Consider the following 22225-nt stretch of genomic DNA (forward strand, 5'->3'; position numbering starts at 1 on the left):
TGTAGCGAAATAATAACTAATTAAGAGTACGTAAGTAAAGCGCTCCTTATTTTTTACTTTGGTGCTATTATTTTCAGTTTGTTCTGTTAGTTGTGATTATTAAATCTAACCATGTACCTATGTAAGTCATTTAAATTTACGTTTACATACGAATAATTACTAATGAGTATTGAAATAACTAATAAGTAATATGTGGAATTTCTAATTGATGGAAATGTTCATACTTTACTATTATGCATGTCCGTTCATCTATATAACTTAAAAATTGTTTGTTTTGTATACATAAAAAATAAAGCTCCCATTATTTTTTATTAAAATAAACTACCGATTTTACTCTAATTTTATTTTAATCAAGTAAAATCGGCTTACGTATACCAATTGTATCTCGCCTGACTGAAACATATAAAAAAATGAAAAACTCAATCGATTGATGTCGGTCTAAAAGATCGATTTTTTGGAAATCGATCTTTTAGACCTCGATTTTTTTGTGGATCGATTCGTCAGGTCACGATTCGAATCGATCTAAAAATCGATCTTTTTCGGAAAGAATTGCCATTCCTAAAACACGATACACCGATACAGTAATCCGAAAAGTAGACAGCATTCAATTCAATTCAATTCTTAGTTTAATGGCTTTTAGTTGTGCCACAGGGCACAGAGTAGACAGCATTATCAGATAGTGTCACAGTCGACATGTGACACACTGTCAGCGTGACGGTTGATCGTTCAGAACTTTTAAATTAAATTTTACGCCAAATAATTATTTACATCGAGGATTTTATAAATATATACAAATTCTTACTTAATTATTATATAGTAAATAAGAGAAATACTTACGTCGAAATGGTCTTCGCAGAAATAAAGTACAGAACTTGAAGATATAACTGTTGGGTCTCGTCGTGCAAGATTTAGCCACATATTTCTAACTATTTTCTTCAAAGGATCATTAAGAAATAACTTCTTCGGAATTTTTATAGATTTATTGTTACATTGAGGAACCGCACACCATCGATACACATTAGAATTCATAATTTTCGTATGAAATAAATTAAATTACGGATCTAAATAAACATTTAACATGCGAACTGTCAAATGTTTACGAAAGCGTGACGTCATAGACCGACGCCATTAGTATTCTAGCGTTTTTGTACAAAATTTAAAATATATTTTTAAATGATCAGTTTTTCCTAATAAACTTTATTTTTTTGCAAAATCTGTCATCATGCCTATTATACACAATTAAAAATAGTTATTGAGTAAATCATGTCATTTCTGAAAGTTCGAGTACAGCTCGCTCCATAGCACGCTGAGCGACTTCAAGTTTGTTAACTAGTCTCGCAGTTAATATCTACGTTTCTTACCTGACGTTTTCAAACATTACGGTATAAGTATTAAGTTTATTTTATGCTAAAAAAACAACTTCACAGAAGTGTCCTTTTTAAATTACATTGTATTTATTCAAATGTTAATGACCAAAAAGTCTTGAATACTTCCTGTCTCAAACAAAAAATATTTAAATAGGTAGAAACAATTAGATAATCTCCTTTTATTGAAGTCGGATAAAAATATTTTTTACTTCAATTCAAAATTGTTGGCATTGCGTGGTGTATATGTGAAAAATGGGCGACAACAAACGTCGTTTTTTTTATAGAAAGAGTAACAGGTGACAATTTATCGATATTGGACTTGTAAGATAGTTAAAATTGCTTCTTATAATCATTATAAATTCGCAGCAAACATTTAATTGAAATGAATGTCCAATTAACGCAAGTCTGAGCGTGTAACAGAAAATTAACTAAATATTTTTTTATGGTTAGACCTATTCCAACCATTAGAGAAAAGCCAAATAAACAACATTTGACATCAAATGACATGATATCATTTGCAGTTTGATTAGTCTATGATATTCATTATGGATTAGCGAAAAAATGGCGTTTTCAACGACGACAAAACTTGTTGGAAATTTTGGAAGCAAAATTAAAGTGAATATAATTTATTTAATTTCCTACTGCTGGGGGCTAAGGCCACCTCTCCCGTTGAGGAGAAGGTTATATAATTAGTTTAGTGTAATAGTGTGGTTTTAAAAATAATAAAGATATATTAATCATAAACTCTTAGCAGAGTATAATGTGAGGTATTCGTAAATCGCATCAGATACGTAAATTAAAGGTCTTTCTTATTCCTACTTCAAAAGGCTATTCCTTTTGAATTAGGAATAAGATGTATAGGATCTGAATAGATTGATTAAAAGGCAATTAAAAATAAAAACACCAATATCAGTTTTTTAACGTATATTAGACTTATACACTCTCTTGTACAGGCGGTTCGTAGCCTTCGGGGCGTTCAGACTTGTCACCGACCTCACCACGCTTACCGCCACCGCCTTCACCGTGGAGTTCCATCAGCTTGGCGATTTCGAAACGTGGCCTCTTGAGAACTTTCACCTAAAATTGTCACTTGTGTTTAACACTGTAGCCAGGGATTTGTTTATAGCATATGAGTGAATTAATTTTCAGTGGTAAATCAAAAGGGAACATGAGTTTTCATCATGTAATGTATCATTGCGAGCTAGGTGTGTCATCATGGAAAATTATTTATACATAACTAGTATTTTCTTGTTAATTCAAGTTTATTTTCATATTGACCTACCACCAACTTGGTGGTAGGGCTTTGTGCAAGCCCGGGGTAGGTACCACCCACTCATCAGATATTCTACTGTCAAATAACAGTACACTTTATTGTTGTGTTCCAGTTAGAAGGGTGAGTGAGCCAGTGTAATCACAGGCACAAGGGACATAACATCTTAGTTCCCAAGGTTGGTGGCGCGCATAGGTGGTGTAAGGAATGGTTAATATTTCTTACAGTGCCTTTGTCTATGGGTGGTGGTGACCCACTTACCAGCAGGTGGCCCATATGCTCGTCCGCCAACCAATGCCATAAAAAAATAATAATATTGAAGTTGGTTAATTATAAAAAATATAAAACTAAAGACATGGGAAGAAAACACATCTCTACCATGCCAATAGGTTTTGATATTCTTTTGTACTGTTATATGACAGGATCAAAACTGACTAGATGATACGATAGATATGTTATGAAATTGTTTTTAAAAACAATAAAATGTTATTAACAAACAAATAATAGCATTTTGCGCTTGTATGTACCATCTTGATAATTATATCATTCAACTACTGATTGGCTATTCAATAATAGACTAATCTTTATGTTTATAAACTTGAATTAGGTTTATAAACTAGGGTTTTGAAATTTTAGCTTCAAATCTTAGTTTATCAAATCATTAAACCAACCTTCCGGATGCAGACATCTCTTAATGGATAGATGCTATGGCAGGCCTTTTCAATGTCCTTAGCGATGGAGTCAGGAATCAGCTTGTTAACGACTTCCTTGAGTTCGGAGCTAGCTACGTCACGGGTGATGATTTCACACATCTTCTTTCTGATCGCACGTACCTATAAAAATTATTATATGTACTTTTATATATTAAAAATTATTCTTTATTGGTCTGGTATAGGCTTTGTATCAACATACGATTTAAATGTAGCAACGACACAAAGAACCTTGTATTAATCAATAGAAAGGTATATTATTGTGTGGAAGCAATGATATTTGCAGTTTGTAACGATATAAAGGTGATTTAACATCCTCATATAGCTGGACTGCAATTTATTTCTAATTGTTGGTGATACAAATTGTAACAATAAAGCCAAAACTGGGATTTATCACGAATTTCATCAACCAGACATCAACTGAGTACTATTATAAAAGATTGGGCAATGGGCTATATATAAAACCAAGTGTTAAAAAGATTAAGTGTGAAGAAGTTAAAAAAAGGCAATTTTTCCAATAAATATTTCTAGTAAAGGATGTAGAATGAACTTTAACTTATTAAAATGCACTGAAAATAGGTTAATATCAACATAACTAAACTATTATACAGATTAAGTATATGTCTGCAAGATATTGATGACAATAATCCTCATGGTTAAGGATTCAAGGTTCTGTTAAATTATCGAGTTTTCTTATTATACCTGAGTGTGCTGAGCATAGCAAGTCTTGCGCTGGCTAAGCGAATCCTTGTTGGTGAAACCAATGCAGAACACACGCAGGAGGTAGCCATCGGTGGTCTTCACGTCGATGTTGGCTTCAACCAGTGTCTGCCATTTCTTGACCATCCATCTGTCAACAAATTACTTTTAATAAGAATAATTGCATTAATGTAAAAAACAACTAAATAAAAATAATGCATCCTATAATAAATATGTAGCAACGACAAGAATGGCCTCCACAGATGAGCTGTAAGGGCACTAGATCATGTGGCAGCAGATAATATTTGCAGTTTGAAACGATATAAAAGCGATACTCGCTATTATATAGCTGGACTGCAATTTCACACATGAAAATGATGCATATTAATATTCAAACATTACAATTAATAACCTTAATCAATTATAAACACTCTTCTTTAAAATATTTTAAAAAAAATATGTTATTGAGTTATTTTCAACTGTATGAGTTAATCATATTGATTTGTGCCTATGTGACTGCTAAGATCTACTCTTAATGTGTATCACATTAAAAAATATATAAAAAAGCACAAATTTAAGTCAAGACTTTTCTAATACTAAGTTTAAAAAAAAAAAAAAATCAATTTTATCATATTAGTTAATACACTAGAGATAAAATTTAAAATAAAAATTATTCTCTCAATAAAACAGTTATTAGAATTGGTAACAGTAAAAAATAATAATTATATGTATTAACTTCCTACGTATAATAGTGAAGTTTTAAGACTGGGATTATAAATACAATAAAATACATGATAATATTAATTATAGTACCATACTGTAACCTAAATTTCAATAACTCAAAAAATAAAAACTATTCCCTCAAGATTGTAAGAAAAATAGTATTCACTAACAATACTAATATAGTTTTTGTAAGCCCACAATGATTGCAGTAAGCAAAATGTGAGTATAAATTAATAAATAAATTGCTAAGGCTTAGAAAAGTACAAGTGAACTACAAGTAATTAGATATAAACAAAAAATCTGAGTTTTTTTTTATTGATAATTGAGCACTACCACACTGCTGAAAACAGTCTTCAGTCTTGGGCACTACAAGTTTCTTGTACGCATACGAGATACTAGTACAGGTGAACCAAAAAAAATTATAGGCAGTACAAAAGTATTTATAATTTGTATATAACGAATATTATTTTGATAGGCATTAGTTAACCTAAAAATAAAACTATACACAAACCTGAGCTTGTCAGTGGTGAGGTCCATACCGTGGAAATTGCAGAGCACATTGCGACCCTGCACATCCTCGGCGATGAGACGGAATTTACGGAAAGACCTGAAATTTACACACATCTATATTATTCCAATAAATGCAATAACTCTGTCTGTTGCTCATTCAACAGTCAAAGCTCTGAACTCAATTTAGTTTAATTTAATATGAAATAAACTGGAGTTCCAAGGAAGGACATAGGCTTATTTTTATACTTAAAACTTGACGACTAACCTATAAGACACAAGTATAGCACTAATTGTCATTTTAAGCATCAAACATATTAATTATTTTAAAGTTTTGCAAATACAATGATAAATATATTTAATTACTGCATACATACAATGCAATGTCTCACCTTTCTGCATCAGTGTCAGCCTGAAGATCAGCCAGAGAGACTTCAAAGACACGGCCCTTCAGACCTTCAGAGGCGATTTTTGTTCCCTGCGAATATTCAACAATTTCAGTTAAAATGTTCATAAAGTTCTTACTAACAATTAATATACTATTGAGATTCAGTGAAAAATCAAAAGGGAACAAACTTTTTCATCAGTTTTGTGTCATTGCGAGCTAGGTAGATCATCATTTAGTATATTTATATCACACCTTTGTAGTGTAATTGTACAAAATTAATACTACTATTACTTTTTTATAGGAAATAATATAATAGCACAAGGGAATATAACGTCCAAGTTCAAGTTATATATTTTAAACATTAGGGATGCAAGAGACTGCATTGCACACAAAGCACCACATGGTTGAATTACATATAAATAAATTCTAAAGTAATTTGCTTTTAATTCAACATTGAAATTAATATATTTTTCAGGTTTTAATGGTTGCCGGATTGCAACCTTTGAAAGTATGGCTTGTTTGAAATTTCTGTTATCATGCTATAGTTGTTTACACTAAATGTTATTAATTGTATTTTCATAGATCAACTACTAGATAATAAATCGAATTTTTCAATACATAAAACAGTTTGAAACGTACAGTAATGAAGAGAAGTTTAATATTCAACACATGTATAAACCCATGTGGTATTAAAGGATTATTTAGAGTTCGTTGAAATAAACGTAGACTTTAGTTTAAAGTAGAAAACTATTGAATATTAGTGTATATGTCTTGAAAAGATATTAAATAAGATATATTAAGAATAATTATTAAACAATTAGTTTTTTTCCTAGATAACTCATAACTTTCAAGTTTAAATGTTCAGAGGTTATAAATGAAGATTACATACCTGGGTACGGTTGACGAGTGTGGTACCCACAAGTCTCTTAGTGAACATCAACGGCGCTTTGACATCGTACCAATCCTTCCTTGTGAACGGATCTACACTGGAAATGAAAAATTATTACAAGTTAACCTTAAAAACTTTCTCAAACACATGAATTATGAACAGGTATACAATACTGGCAATTAAGAAAGCCTAATAAGCAAGAGACGAACTGCATACATAATATACAACTTAAGATTTGTAAAAATACATTAAGCTCAGCTTGTAAGTCTGACACGAGACACACTTTCATCCACAATTATTTCGAACATCACAACTCTTAGCAGCAATATCGCAATTGTAACGAAATATTAAGCATTTGAAATGATAAATTGTAAGTTTATTCTCAACTTACATCTTCTTTTTAACTCCCTTTTTACCGCCTTTCGATAGGCCTTTATTTTTACCGACCGCCATGTTCAAACTCAAACTGAGAAAGGCTAGGTTTTGTTTATGGACGGACTGACTGTCAATTGTCAAAATTTTTGTTTATGGTGGGGAATAATAGGACAGATTAAAAAGTTTTAATTCTATTAAGGTTGTTCTACACATACATATATACTAAGGCTTAGTGTTCGTGATGAAAACGATTAACCGTTTATGTATTTTACATCACAAATACCAAAAATCACATATTATAACAAAAATCTATAAGAAAATAATCACAGTTGTCTGGAGCTTATTTATGCTGTATACTTTTTTAATAAACATAAGAATTCTTAAAATTAAGTCTTTAAATACATATGTACAAGTATGAATTAATAGTTACTGTATAAATCAAGACCTTATGGAATGGTGGCAAGAATGCTTGTAGCATTAATTTTAATATAAAGAGTATTGATTGTTGATGAAATGTTTACAATTCAAGTTCAAATTCAAGACATTAATAACATTTCAATTTATGTTCATACTTGGTTTGAAAGAAGAATACGTTCTGTTTTTGCACGTGTATTCCCGTATTCATATATTATCCTTAAAAAAACTAGCTTATGTTGTGATGAGTTGGGTCATTTATTTGAGATCAGCAACTTTTGCAAGCAAAGGTTATCTTGAAAAGCTAATAAAGCTAATGCTTTTCAAGATAACCTTTGCTTGCAAATTTACATGGACTTAGTTATAGTGATTTGTAATTTATTTTATGGTTTATTGGCATGAAATTCAAATATATTTTTAGAACCAGAAGTAGGATTTACTAAAAAAAAAATACAAATAGGCTAACCTCTACAACAATGACCTTTAATTTACAATAACAACCACAAAAGAAAAAGAAACATTTAATCTACAAGACAAATAACCATCAATAATGACACTACACAGTCAAAATAATAATCGCGATCCAATGTGTCTGCCGCCAAAAACTCCTTTTTTTTTTTAAAGGGTATTTGTTTGACGTGACGCTGATGTCGCTCGGCTAAGATGTTTATTCCAACAATATTATACTTCTTTTAAAATATGAGTATGATTTTTTACAAATTTAAATTTAGAATATTTTGTGACAAAGTGTTATAGTAGTCGTGATAAAGAAGCAATTAAGTGTGTCATTTTTATTTATTTTTATCGTGTAGGTGGCAAACGAGCAGGAGACTCACCCGATGGAAAGTGACTAACACCGCCGATGGATATCTGCAACTCCAGGTTGCTTGCAGATGTGTTGTCGGCCTTTAAGAAAGGTGTAGGCTCTTTTTTTTAAAGGTTCCCAAGTCGTATCGGTTCGGAAAAACCCTCGGTGAAAGCTGGTCCCATAGAGTGGTTGTGCGAGGCAGAAAATGCGTTAGAAATCGCGCTGTTGTGGATTTTCGGACATCTAGGTCGTTCGGGTGGGACTTAGAATTTAAATTGTCAGACTATAATGCTGAATGGGGATTTACTCTAGAATCGTTGGGATTTATTGGATTTAAATATTTGATGAGAAAAATAAAAGTTGACATGAATTACCAAAAATCCACCCGTAGTGCTCATCTACGTTCTATAAGGAATTTCTGTTCCAAAATTTCATCCTGTCAGATTTAGGCTGTGCGTTTATATCAGTCAGATTTTTCAAATAATATGAATAAGGTGTTTGTTATTTCGACTTATGGAAATTATTTCCTTCGAAAGCAATGGAAAATCAACCACACTCGACTATGTCAAGATGAAGTTCTTTTGTTTACAAGTCTGTGACCCTCCCATATCCTTAGATTACGTTCAAATCGTCTGATTATTAAAATGTGAATTGTTCAGCTAAGAATTGACCCACCTTACCTTAATTTGATGCGCTTGAGTATTCGTTTTTTTTTACTATTACGATATTTGATGGGTTGCTCTTGACCTACAACCCTATACATATAAAGATAATGTAATCATATATGGGTGTATTCTACGGGATGCAAAGACCTTATGTTAATCTGCCGTAATAAGAAGGTTACTATAATTTTATTGTAACTAATTATTTGCATGCAATTTAAGAGGACAGTCCTTGCGGAACGCCTAAATAGCGCTTACTATTTTCGAAATATCTTAAAACTGGAGCATTGATTATGGATGAAAAAAAACATTCAGTATCTTAATAGATAGATCTCAAGTTTCACCGCATGATATTTATAAAAATTGTATTAATAACTCAGTAAATTCATCGTCAACATCACTCCAAACACTGAAATCGACCTTTTCTATTAACGTTTTTTAAGCTATTTAGCTGCTAGTTTATACATGTATTTTTGGTTAAATGGGGACACAAAAGTGTAAATAATAAGTTCACCGTGTTAAATTTCTATTATATCACATAATATTATAGTAATTTTTATTTAAATATTGCTTACTTTTTGGCATTCGTCGTCCATACTTTTTAGTATGGAGAAAATCATTTGACGGTTTTGACTTATTATTCGACATCGCTGTCAATAAATTTTCAGTCCCTCCCCAGATCTCAAGGTGGGAGCACGTCAGTTTTTATTTCGAGCCGAGTCTTATAATTTCGCGAATCGTCTACGCACACATAGACAAGTTAGCATAAGGGTGGGGCGCGAGTGTCGTGGGATGCAATTGTTAATTTTTACTTTTCAAGATTTATCGACTATTAGTCAAGTCACATATTATTAAGTTAGTTCTTTGATAAATAAATATTTTTGTAATAATTAATAAAAATTGAACGATTTTAATTGGCTTTTTAATTACCCTGTATGAATCTACCCCTTGGCGTACGAATTTACCGCCTTTACTGTACGAATGTACCACTACCATACCAATACGTGGGGTACATTCGTACAATTATTTTATGTAGAAAAAAGCCTATAACCCTTTTGGACTTTTTTGTAACAAACTATAATATATTTGTTACACTTAAGCACATAAACTAGGTAAATACGACAATTAATCACATCGTAAAAAAATAAAATCTGAAAAGTGTACGAAGGGTAACTATATTTATTTACGCCGAAGAAGTAGACCTTCTTACGGACGTACTTAAGTACACGCACCCTTTTACAATATGTAATGACTTTATTTGTTTGTAAACTTTTTAATAGTATAAATCTGTAAATATTAAAAAGTGTTTACCAGGTAAGGATACGATAAAGAACGTTTGAATTTAGACCGTAACATAAAGTAAAATTTCATATTATCTTCATATTACAAATAATAGAATTGTTACAGGCATAAAAATCCCTGAAACAATATTTCATTTCGCGAGCGGAACTCCTAAGGAACAAAATACTCACACCACATTGGTCGATTCGTGAGGTTAGAGTTGAGCGAAAGTGAATCGGGCATATAAGACGATCCCAAGAAATTGTTTGGTTAATAAAGGTCACGCGCATTAACGAATAAGAACACAAGATCGATTTTCTTACTTGGTGGTAGGGCTTTGTGCAAGCCCGTCTGCAGAGCCACCTAAGACACCTAAGACATATCTGAACGTAGACTTAAATTAAATTAATTGAATGGGTTTGATTAATTTAATTTAATTTAATAAACTTATGGATACTTTCGCATTATCGTCTGTTTTTGACTTTGACATAACTTAGCTGGGGCCCCCTTGAATCCACGGGGCCCTGGGCTGAAGCCCAAAAAGCCATATGGTAGATACGGCCCTGCCCGTCTGGGTAGGTACCGCCCACTCATCAGATATACTACCACCAAACAGCAATATTTAGTATTGTTGCGTCCCGTTTTGAAGGGTGAGTGGCTCACTCACCCTTCAAAACCACAGGCACAAGAGAGATAAAATCTTAGCTCTCAAGGATGGTAGCGCATTGGTGTAGTGTAAGAATTGGTTATTATTTCTTACAGCGTCAATGTCTATGGGCGGTGGTGACCACTTACCATCAGGTGGCTCTTTTACATATTACATTAAAATAAGAGCTCGTTTCGTGGAATGGACTTTAAAGGTGGATCCACACGAAAACCTCTTTAGACTTACTTTTGATTTTTTCAGAAGGTAGTAAAGGTTCTTATTATTAAAATTTCTTAAGGAATTGTTTAAGAAAAAGTTTGAATGTAGTTAAGAATATGAACGAAGGAGGGAAATAGTAAAATGTATGTATATCCTGGCGACATATTATAAAATAAAGGTTAATAATAAGATTTTTTTTAAATATTTAATAACGAAATATTATATATGTTCATATTTAGTAAAAAGAAAACGAAATCATAATCTTATAATTTATTTAGACAAGAATGCATTTTATTTTTCAATATAAATCATAGATACAAAATTTTAATAATGTTTAATGATTTATGGAATGTCACAGAATTTTTTTTTTTTTATAATAGAAGTGAACTTAGGCTTTGTTTTATTCATTATCTCGCAGCTTAGAAATATTTAAAAACAATAATAAAAGATAAATTTATAAAAACTATTCTTACGTCATCGTACCCAAACCCTTGTTATATTGCAAAAAATGTGAGTTATTATTTTATACAATTAAATAATAAAGAAATCTTTGATACAAATATTATTTAATGAGTTATTAATTTAATTTATACAAAATTATAAAACAAAGTTATTATTGTTGTTGGTAACACTTAAAATTTGGAAAAAAATTGGTGAACTCTTTTTTTTTTAATTTTTTTGAAAATATAAATAGTTAGCAGTATATTAATAATAGCTAGTGTTTTTTCTAGATTCTATATATTTAAAAAAAAACAAAGTAAAAAAAAAAAATTTTACTGATTACTTGAAATTTTTCAGAAAGCTACGAGGATGCAAAGCAACGATGGTCTTAGGAACATAGTCCTAAGAGCAAGGAAACTAACAAAAATAATTTTATATGTATTTAAATAGGAATTTGTTTACAATTTTTTTATCTGTTTATCTGTAAATTCGTTTAACAGCCGTTATTTACTTAAATCTAGTTTACATTTATTAAAAAAATGTGATAAAAATTTATCCATTATATTTAAAATACAACAATATTAATAATTTGTACTGTTAATTGTCTTTAATTAAGGCAAGTGACAGCGACTGGTAACATTACGAAAACCGTTATAAAAAATGTAATACATTTAATTGAAGTTACGGGCTGAAAAACAACCACACCTGTAAAAGTATGTTAATTTTTCATAAGAGTTATTCGTGTCCGGTTATTTATTAGTAAATCGGGAAACATAATAATATGTTAGATTATGTAGTATAGTGTTATATGTTAGGTAGTGTTGGCTACCTAGCTTTTTTTGAGCAAATAAGTTCTTTCACTATTTATTTCGTAAAGTGTCATTACAAAATTTTCGAAAAATCTCATCGTATTTTCATAATTGATGGACGGACCTACCGTGACACTGAGGGTTTATTTCCATTGAAACCCTATAAAACATTTGTTTTCATAGAAAACTGTGTTAATATCTCAAAATATCTCCGTGCTTTTTTTCCTTATTGTAACATTGGACAAATATCATGTGCCTATTGCAGATAAACATATTAATTTAAAAAAGAGTACCAAATGGCATATTGCCATCACTACCATTACAAAATAATGATATGTTATTATATCAAAGTAATTATCACTCAACAGTAATTAATATGGATAGTATTCGTATCAATAGACCGTATAAAAAACTGATCATTCTAAGTATTGTAAATTTATTTATCTTTTAATAAAATCTTTATTTAAATTTCGTATAAGTTCTATTAAAATAAACTAATTACGCTAGTTCTTGGACTCCCAGTCAGGAGTCAAGGGTTCCAGATCTTTCTTTACCAGTATCAGCTGATTAAGGTTCTAGTGCATGTTTAGTATCTTTACTCTTAAATTAATTTTCAGAGAGATCCATTCAAATTTATATGACAGTAGAAAATTACGTATTCCAATTACTTTTGCATACCTGATTGTATTGTAAAAAGTATCAAGATTTTATTGTAATAGTTGTTTTGACTATAATAAACTGTCAAATCTATCGTGTCATATTGTTGCTGATTTTGACGATCTCAAAGACGTGATACCGTAAGCAGATAATTGCTTATTTAATAATTTCAATAGAAATCTTAAAGATAGTTTAACAATAACTATAATTGAGACTTTAATTCAGTATCAACTGGTATTATCTTCAGTGTGGCGCAAGGTTTTCTTCTCCTCCTAAAGATTATCACAAACAGACATATTGATGATACTGTCAGAGTGATTAAGCAAAACACAGTTAGACCGAGCTGAGCCGCCGCGGTAGAATACGTCCCGTGGTATACCAGCGACTGGAGACTCTTTGGTAACTCTTCCACGGACTAAAATAATAAAAAAAAAAGAATTTAATATATATGTTTCGATATTAGTTAAATTATTATTAAGAAAAATGTTTATATGTATTTTTTAATTTTGTGTACAAAAAAACTATAAGCAATTATTATAAACTCAAAAATTACCATTTCAATCCAAGCTATGGGCAACACTATGCCTTGTTTCAAAAAGCCAAGAGCTCCAAATGCGTTTGATTTTTGGACTTTAATGTTCAGTTGTAGACTAAAAAACAAAATAATAAAAATATTAACAAACATTGAAACTATAAAAAAAGTCACATTATGGTAAGGTTTTATTTGTGGTCACATCAATAACGCTTTATCAAAGATGTGACAGTTGCATATATATTGTAACTGTACACGTGTAGCTATAGTTTAATTTTCGACCGTTAAGTCCATTATTATTTGAAAATGTTTTAAAATTTGTGCCCTACGTGGTTATTCTAGACACTTTAAACAATGTTTAATTCCTTAGTATACGTTTAGATTTTTTTCTTGTGATTATAAGATTAATTGTTATAATAATACTAAGAATTAAAACAGATATATTGTTAAAATTTTCTTACCTAGATTTTCCACTCAAAGCGATTCCCAGTGTTGGATGAATATCTAAATAAGACTCGTGACTCTCTGAATCTGGGTTCAGACCAGTTATTTGTGTCCGTAGAATGTCATCACCTCTGTGGAAGTGCGGAAATGATGCAAAGGCAGGTGCTCCTGGAACATTAATCAATGATTGTCAAATATTGCTGTTTGGTAGTGACATATCATAAAGAATGGGCCCTACCACAAAATTTATTCCATTTCGACATTTCGACACAGTTCCAAGGCTAAATAATAAATTAACGCATATCGCTGCGTAATTTTAATGACGTGACGTTTGTAGTATTTAGTTTCTTAGTTTTAACTCAATAATGTAGTTCTATTTGCCCAAAATCAGAATACTGTTGCAAACCTCTCCTCTGGAGGAGAAGGCCTTTAAGCGAGCATTGTATATATTTATATATAATATATATTTTGAGTGCTGTAAACTTACCCATAGCGCATTCAGTGACGTTGATTATGCCCCGTGGGGGGCATTCCCCACTATCTATTTGACAGTAGCACTGATTCGTTGGGTTGTTATCAGGATCATCGAAGACATCTTCTGGCATTCCGTATCGCATTAACTTTATACCGTCTCCTACCTGTACAAAAAATGTTTAGGTTTAAAATAAATGTATTTAATCTTTTATATTGGGTATTCATTCAATCAGCAGCAACAAAACGCAATTGACATTTTGACAGATAACAAATGAACAGAAGTACTTCGTAGTTAACTGTCAAGTTAAAGTCGCTTTGAGTTTGAAAGAGAGAAAACTAAAAGTCCAAGGGTACATGTTGTTGGGACTTGGGGGAACAATGTGATAGATTTAATTAGGCCATTTCCTTAATAGATTTTCAAGGGAAATGGAGTCCAGGAATTGTAGCTGATTGCAGCTGGAGACTTAAGAGATCTACAACGTACAATTAAAATATCTGTAGGTATTTTTTGTACTTTTAATGGAAACTGATTGATTTCACAGATACGTGCAGCAAAGTGTCCTCTTTCATAGTATAAGAATTATTCTAAAAATAAAAGAGTTTTCATACATTGGTTAAAACGATGGGACGAGTTAAAAGAAACTTACTTCCACTTCCTTAATGAACTTAAATGGTAGACGTCGACACAAATTCGGATAGAAGACGTATAGAGTTGAATTCCTATCGAGTAGAGATGGCGGGAATATGGTTCCATCCGATGCTTCTATGCTGAAATAAAAATTATAGTTTAATTATTTTTTGTCAATTGTAGGTCGACATATTTTCAAACAATAGCCTTTTGAAGTTTTTCCGCTCTTAGTTAATTTAACTAATTTTTACGCCTAATCAATTGTAGTTGTTGTAATAATAATTTTTGATGACAATTCATCTCAGTAAAAATTAATTTATGTATCTCGTATGTATAATCAAAGGAAAATAAGGAAAAGTTTGTCGGTCAGATGTGTTAAAGACTTCTTACTGCGAGACATCAATATCACTTTCTATCTCAGTAGCTAGAAACTTAATTTAAAAAAATTGATCCCTATATTTGTCTTCAAATTTGCCGCCCAAGGCTCAAATGTACTCAGCCAGCTCGTAGATTAAAATTAAGAGAATATTTAAGTATTTTTTGATTTGTGTATTTTATCTTAGGTAGTAATTTTCGAGTTATTTAAACAAATATATAACTGGACGAAACGTTATCATATTGTTGTCTACTTTCAAACGCAAGGAAATGTCAAAAAACCCGTTAAGTATTTGATTTTTAGGTTTGACATTGATAGTATGAACATTAGTCGAGATGGCCCAGTGGTTAGAACGCGTGCATCTTAACCGATGATCTCGGGTTCAAACCCAGGCAGGCACCACTGAATTTTAATGTGCTTAATTTGTGTTTATAATTAATCTCGTGCTCGGCGGTGAAGGAAAACATCGTGAGAAAACCTGCATGTGTCTAATTTCAACGAAATTCTGCCACATGTGTATTCCACCAACCCGCATTGGAGCAGCGTGGTGGAATATGCTCCAAACCCTCTCCTTAATGGGAGAGGAGGCCTTTAGCCCAGCAGTGGGAAATTTAGAGGCTGCTAATGTAAAATGTATGTATGAACATAACTTATGAATGAGTGTCTTATTATATTTATTTATTAATATATTTTGAACACAAATATATAAATTAATTTTTGATTTCTGCTGCCTTTCTCTACAATGTCAAATATAGTTTTATGTCCGCGCAATATAGAGAGTTACAAAGTATACATATCAAGTATGAATATAAATCGATGTTCGCACAGTGATCGAAATTCCATAACCAATTAAACATTACTAAAAATAATTTAATAAGACATAAGAATTCGTATATTTTAAACGCTTTCTAATTCAACATAAATTTAATTTTTTCATGGAGTTCGCTAAAGATTGGACTGTTGTCAACAAACAAAAAAAAAAAATGAAAATCGGTTGACACGCTGCGGAGAAAACGATACTGAAATGTTTCGTCTTTAACCATTCATATAGTCATATATATTCACGACTTTAATCAATGAACATAAATATTTGTAGATATTCAATATAATTTATGAATAACACGCAATTAAGTATTTAAAGTAAAATATTTCATTATTATCTTTTTCGATAAACTTTGAACCCTGATACATAAACGTATTCCTGATTCAGATACAGCGGTTATATAACAATCAATACGAATAATCATATTAATAAAATTATATATAGAGGTAAAATTTTATGGTTTACTTGGTACAGGGCAAACCGTCTGGGTAAGTGTCAACCACTTATCAGATATTCTAACGCCAAACAGCAATACTTAGAATTGTGTCCCGGTAAGGGTGAGCGGGTCAATGTAGCTACGAGAGACAATTTTTTTTTTTATTTCATAAATCCCAAGGTTGGTGGCGCACTGCCGTTGTAAAATGGGCAATATTTTTTACAGTGCCCATGTCTATGGATGGTAGACAACGCTTAAAATCTAGTACAGCATTTGCCACTGCTTCAGACAAGATTCAGACAAATCATTTTAAAAATATTACGAGTTATAGAAATACACGTGGGAAGTTTCTGTTCAAAATTCCTTTCTTAAAATTCAAAGAAATCGATTAATGGCAGCATTAAGACCGAGCTTAAATACTAACTTAAGTGTAAGTACTAACGCCTAATTTTAAGTTGAATTATGTTAAATTTTTATAGGCTGTTCCAAACACAGGAAGAGAAAAGACAAATATACTTGACCAATTTGGACATTGAATTGAAGTTAAATTAAAGTGTATGTCTGTATTTAAGGGGTACAGCGTTGTATTAAACCTTGTAAGTAAGCACGTGACGAATGAAAGTCTGCCGCGTGAGATGAACCTTGAAACTTCTTCAATCTTTCCAAAGCAGGAGAGAGGAGCGGGATTTGCAAAGTCGATTTTGGTGTTGGTTGTTAGGAATATTTCATATTAGTAAAAAGTTGTAAATTTGTCTTTGTCTAAATCGCATTGTCTCTGATAGTATGTATAATATTTGACAGCACGTCAGAAGGCTGTGTCTAGAGAACAAGACAAAGAACTCAACAGTGATAATTATACACTAGAGAAGAATTCTGTTAGAGGAAACTCAAAATTCACTTCAGAACACGATCGTAAAATGTCAGAATGTAATATGCGGCATTGACTTTAATAATTATAACATTTAAAGCAAACACGTATCAAAATGGCGTATCACTGTAAGTCGCTGTCAACACTTCACGAGTGAGATCCAAAGTGAATTCTTAGAGCACTGCTGTTGACGATAAAACCATGTATACTAAATTAAATTTTACGACAAAGAGTAAATTGAAGCTTGCTTTACTAAGATCTTTCCGTTAAATAGTTTAATATTCTATTATGAACTCACCTATTGCACTCGGGACTTCCCCAGTAGGGAAGTGCCGGTTCACCGTTGAACTTTTCGAGTATATTCATCTTGTTTTTTTCATTCTCTCCCGTGTTGATTGTGAAACGATCAGAGCCGGTGCCGTTTTTCTACAAAAAAAAAGTTATACATTTAAAATACAGATAAGAAAATAATCTATCTGAAAGATGGTAATGTCAATCTCAATGGATGTCTATACTCTATTGCCTGACTCCAATAACGAGGACTCGGGACGAGAAGTTCGACATGACTGGAAAGAGTCCAGGCGCAATACTGACGGCTTAACGTGCATTCCGTGGCACGGGATTGTACACATCCAGCATCAGGGCTGTTACTGAGAATTTTTCAACAGAAAAACCCATTAAACTTTTTATCAGTCCGATCTGGGATTTCAACCCAGAACCTCAGGATCTGCGGCCTTATATATAGCCGCTACTTCACCAATCTAGCAGTCTATAATATGATAAGATTGTAGCGTTTCTGTTTCTTCTAGTCTGGATTATGAAGTCTTAGTTGAATTTGAATAGTTCCAATTATTTAGCATCACGCTTCGCTTTATGTTGTATTTTTTTTTTTAATTTAAATTATACTATTAATAATTGATTCAAAAAGGGACAAGCACAACGGATTTCCAAAAATTACTAGAAAAAAAAACCAATTTATATAAATATAGATTTTCAGAAATGATGATTATTTTAATCTGTAGTGCCCTCACTCACACATATAAACATCGGCACGTGTTCATTCTAACACGTGCGGATATACATTCAACTCTATATATTTTATTATGATGATAATAAATATTTCGCTTTATTTTCCTTTATTAAATATATCTTGGAAGAACTTTCGAATTAACATAATACAGAATAAATAAGGTATATCTAAGGTACGACAGGTCCGAACCAGTGGATTATAAAAAATATATTTTTATCATATTAAATTAAAAATATTTTTTACAAGTTGCAAGTGAGTCAGGTACTTTCATATTTTTGCAAAGGACAAAGCCGGGGCGATGGTCCCGTATCTATTTTCTGAATAAATTAAACACTTTTCAAGTTATACATCTTTTGGCGTGTTATGAAAAAAAACAAGAGTGAATTTTTACGCAATGCACGCGCACAGAGTGTCATAAAATGTACATGATGAAGGTATACGCTAAACAGCCAATCAAATGTCAAGTGAGTGTTTATAGCAGTTGTTAAAAAAAGAACAAATTACATTTATCATAATAATAATAATTATTATTATTTTGTTATAATTAATTATGATCATGACATTAAAAACTGTTTTAATTACAATAAATGTTTTCAATTTTCTGAGCATTTTTCTGAATTTTTCTTTACGTAAGAACCTTCTACAAAGTATTAGAAAACTCTCAAGTTATAGCGTTTCCAATCAAAATAGGGATTCATTTATATATGTATATATCGATGTATTCCGTTATTTTATACAAACAAATGTTTATCCTTGTAAAGTAATAATCTTAAAGTTGCTACTTACAGTTACTAAAAGGCCGAATTTTTCGAAATTCAATAATCCTTGAATGCTTAGAAATGGTTTGGCGATATCTATAATACTATCGTCGTAACCCCAAAGGAATCTGAAACGAAACAATGGTCAGTCATTTTATTTTAAATTTAATGTGGTTAGGCGAACTGGCAAACAAACACCTGATGGTAAGTAGTCACCGCCAATAGACTATGGTACCATTAATAAAATCATCGTCATTATTATACGTGTCTGAATTTATGAAATGTGTTTACGAAATCTGTCGTTGGTTTGGCAGGCATAGCCGTGACTATCAAAGGACCGGCAATTGCTACCATACGCAGATAAAGCCTTAGTTAGACCAGCTAGACCCAGCCAGGCAGTTTGCTAACTTTTTGTAACTGATGATGTATTCCAGTTACAAAAATAAATAGTTATAAGATTTTCATTTACTGATTTAGAGCCGAGGTAGGTAAAAAGAAAAAACGATGCATATGAGAATTCTTAATCACATTTTAAGTAATGCTTAAATTCCATGACATGAAGATATTTAAACCCCCAAGTTAGAGATATGGGAATCGATATAATTTGCCTTCTTCTTCACTTTAAATGCGATCGAGGCCTGTCGACAAATAGGAAATGCCGTAACAGTCTTCATTTTTTTCCTACAGAAAGTGGCTGACCTCTGTGCGCCCAACATTCACATACAACGAAGAACGTACGAAGACATTTAACATCCAATCAACAGGGATCCCCTGAACAGGGAATATTTTTTCCTAAAATAACTTTTTAATAAAACATCAGAGTCGATCATTATGCCCTTTAACACAATTGTACTATCTACGTTACAAAGTGCAACGTTGAATTGATAAATTACAGATAGTGGTCCATTGCAATGAGAAAGTTGCAATTTAATATACTATTCGATTGTTATGAATTAAAATCGATTTTATCGAACCACAGCACTGCACATGGGAGGTCCACATTCTCGTCATTTTTTGATTGCGCTTGAAAGATTCGAAAGACAATTTTGATATGGGTTTACCAAAAAATCATGCTATAACCGTTGGCGACAGGAATCGGAGAGGCTGTGAGATCTTTTCATGTCTTTAACTCAAATTCCATTGGCAGAGCGATCCTGTGGCGCCCGCCGAAAAGACGGAGAGGTTACCGCTGGTTTTTTTAGTGGGTATTACGGTGTCAGTGCGCACTAGGTATCCTGGGCACCAGCGAGGCAATAAAGGACATCAACTTGACTACAAATATAAGAGATGATTAATATTTCTTACAATGTGTATGATTAGTGGTGATCACTGGTTCATTTCACAGTGTGCCTTTATATTAAAAAAAAAAAAACCATTGATTTAAGCAGTTAGTTTTGTGATTACGTTACGGCTAATTAATAAAATGAAGATATTAATCAAACACGAACTTCCCTCTAAACCAATCTAAATAATTATTCCACGTGATGAACCCTGTACCACCCAAGTATAAGAATCCATCATTTTTCCATCGCTGTTATTCTTATATTGATTAATAAAGGTCCAAATAAAAAAAAAAACAAAAGAAAATCATAAAATTTTCAAAAGTAAATTTACAGTCATAAATGTATCTATTACGTATATTATCACGATATTTTTGTTATATATGTGTAATGAATACGGAACAATCAACATAGTGATATAATTTCGTACAATGTAACTAATGTTGTCACACAAAATTTTGTATATGTATTTAGCCTTGCGTAATATTTGGTAATATTTTAACACCTCACGATGTTATTCCGGGTAATACCAGAGTGTACTTACAGATCTATATGTAAATGGTCAAAGACCAATCACTGCAGCACATTTTTCTTTTTAGTTTGACAAGGTTTTCTTTTTTTTGGCGGTAACGTTAGAAATAACTGTAAATAAACTCAAAACTTCGATAATGCTCATGATCGGATCTAGAAAAATGAACGGAAATTAATCAATTTAACTTTCAATTCGATTTCAAGAGAAAATATATGTCACGGCAGACATAATAACAAAGACAAACGAACCAACTTTATTATCTTGGTGTGCGTGACAGCTACACTTGACACTCGCTAAATGTCATACTACTTTACTAGTGTGCGTGTACTTAGTGTCCAACTGTTGTCACTATTTTTTTCGATCTGTTCTCAGCATCTAGAAATACCAAACAAAGCCTAAAGACTAGTAAATCATTCAACAGCTATTTTAGCGCTAAGTGTGTGCACACTCTCCGTATCCTCTTTCTCATAATCTGACAGCACCGGAGACAGATCTGAGGAGTTCAATGCATGATGAATGTAACCACGACCACGAAGACAGAATCCAGGAGGTTGTTGTTAGGTATATCACATATTATTAAAAAGTAGTAAATTGTCTTTGCCTAAATCTCATTGTCTCTGATAGTAAATATAATATTTGATAGTACGCCAGAAGCTATGTTAGAATTAGGTCTATGTCTGTAGTAATAATAACAAGAATATAAGACAAATAGTAACTAAACAAGATCAAGAACTCAATAGTGATAACTAAACAATAGTTCAAGCACGTCCGGGTACCACCTGTATTGTTGTGTTCCAGCTTGAAGTCCCAACGAGCCTGTGTAACTTCGGGCACAAGGGACATAACATCTTATTTCCAAGGTCGCGAACCTTGGCGATGGATATGATATTACAGCGTCAGTCTCTATTTGCCAGTTCATCTACTTGTTATAAGTAAAAAAATATTATAGCTACCTTTGTACGGGCAGTTTCAGAAAGGCCTCCTTGTGGTTGGCGACGGATGATAGTGTGGTAGCTAACGCAAGCTGCACAATATATGACAGGCTAGACGCTTTGGCGAGAACACCCTGTAACAAAAAACATATTACTAATATCGGAAGTCAATTTAATTAAATTAATTTAACTTAATGAGTAATGTCCGTAACCACTAACGCGTTCTCTTCCTCCCTCTTCGAATATC

General features: G+C 32.0%; 2 protein-coding genes across 3 annotated transcripts in view; both read right to left on the reverse strand.

Annotated features, from left to right (window-relative positions):
• Positions 1 to 2276: 2276 nt before the first annotated feature.
• Positions 2277 to 7103, reverse strand: LOC113391608 (small ribosomal subunit protein eS1). Its single transcript, XM_026627633.2, has 7 exons — positions 6945 to 7103; positions 6554 to 6650; positions 5669 to 5754; positions 5281 to 5376; positions 4050 to 4197; positions 3309 to 3470; positions 2277 to 2444 (listed from the first exon to the last, which is right to left on the reverse strand). Exons 1-7 carry the CDS (start codon positions 7004 to 7006, stop codon positions 2301 to 2303), a joined length of 795 nt encoding a protein of 264 aa, XP_026483418.1. The 5' UTR covers positions 7007 to 7103; the 3' UTR covers positions 2277 to 2300.
• A 4862-nt stretch (positions 7104 to 11965) lies between these two features.
• LOC113391592 (scavenger receptor class B member 1-like) overlaps positions 11966 to 22225 on the reverse strand; it is a 352256-nt gene continuing 341996 nt past the window's right edge. Inside the window, exons 4-11 of one of the 2 annotated variants that reach the window (XM_064219986.1) lie at positions 22000 to 22112; positions 19263 to 19362; positions 17745 to 17872; positions 14963 to 15083; positions 14329 to 14479; positions 13859 to 14009; positions 13419 to 13515; positions 11966 to 13280 (exon numbers count right to left, since the gene is read on the reverse strand). In XM_064219986.1, coding sequence (XP_064076056.1) covers positions 13068 to 13280; positions 13419 to 13515; positions 13859 to 14009; positions 14329 to 14479; positions 14963 to 15083; positions 17745 to 17872; positions 19263 to 19362; positions 22000 to 22112 — 1074 coding nt within the window. In that variant the 3' untranslated portion in view covers positions 11966 to 13067. The remainder of the gene's footprint in view (positions 13281 to 13418; positions 13516 to 13858; positions 14010 to 14328; positions 14480 to 14962; positions 15084 to 17744; positions 17873 to 19262; positions 19363 to 21999; positions 22113 to 22225) is intronic. The other variant, XM_026627607.2, reaches the window with a different exon arrangement.

This window comes from Vanessa tameamea, chromosome 30 (genome assembly GCF_037043105.1).
Source record: "Vanessa tameamea isolate UH-Manoa-2023 chromosome 30, ilVanTame1 primary haplotype, whole genome shotgun sequence".
Classification (NCBI taxonomy): Eukaryota; Metazoa; Arthropoda; class Insecta; order Lepidoptera; family Nymphalidae; genus Vanessa; species Vanessa tameamea.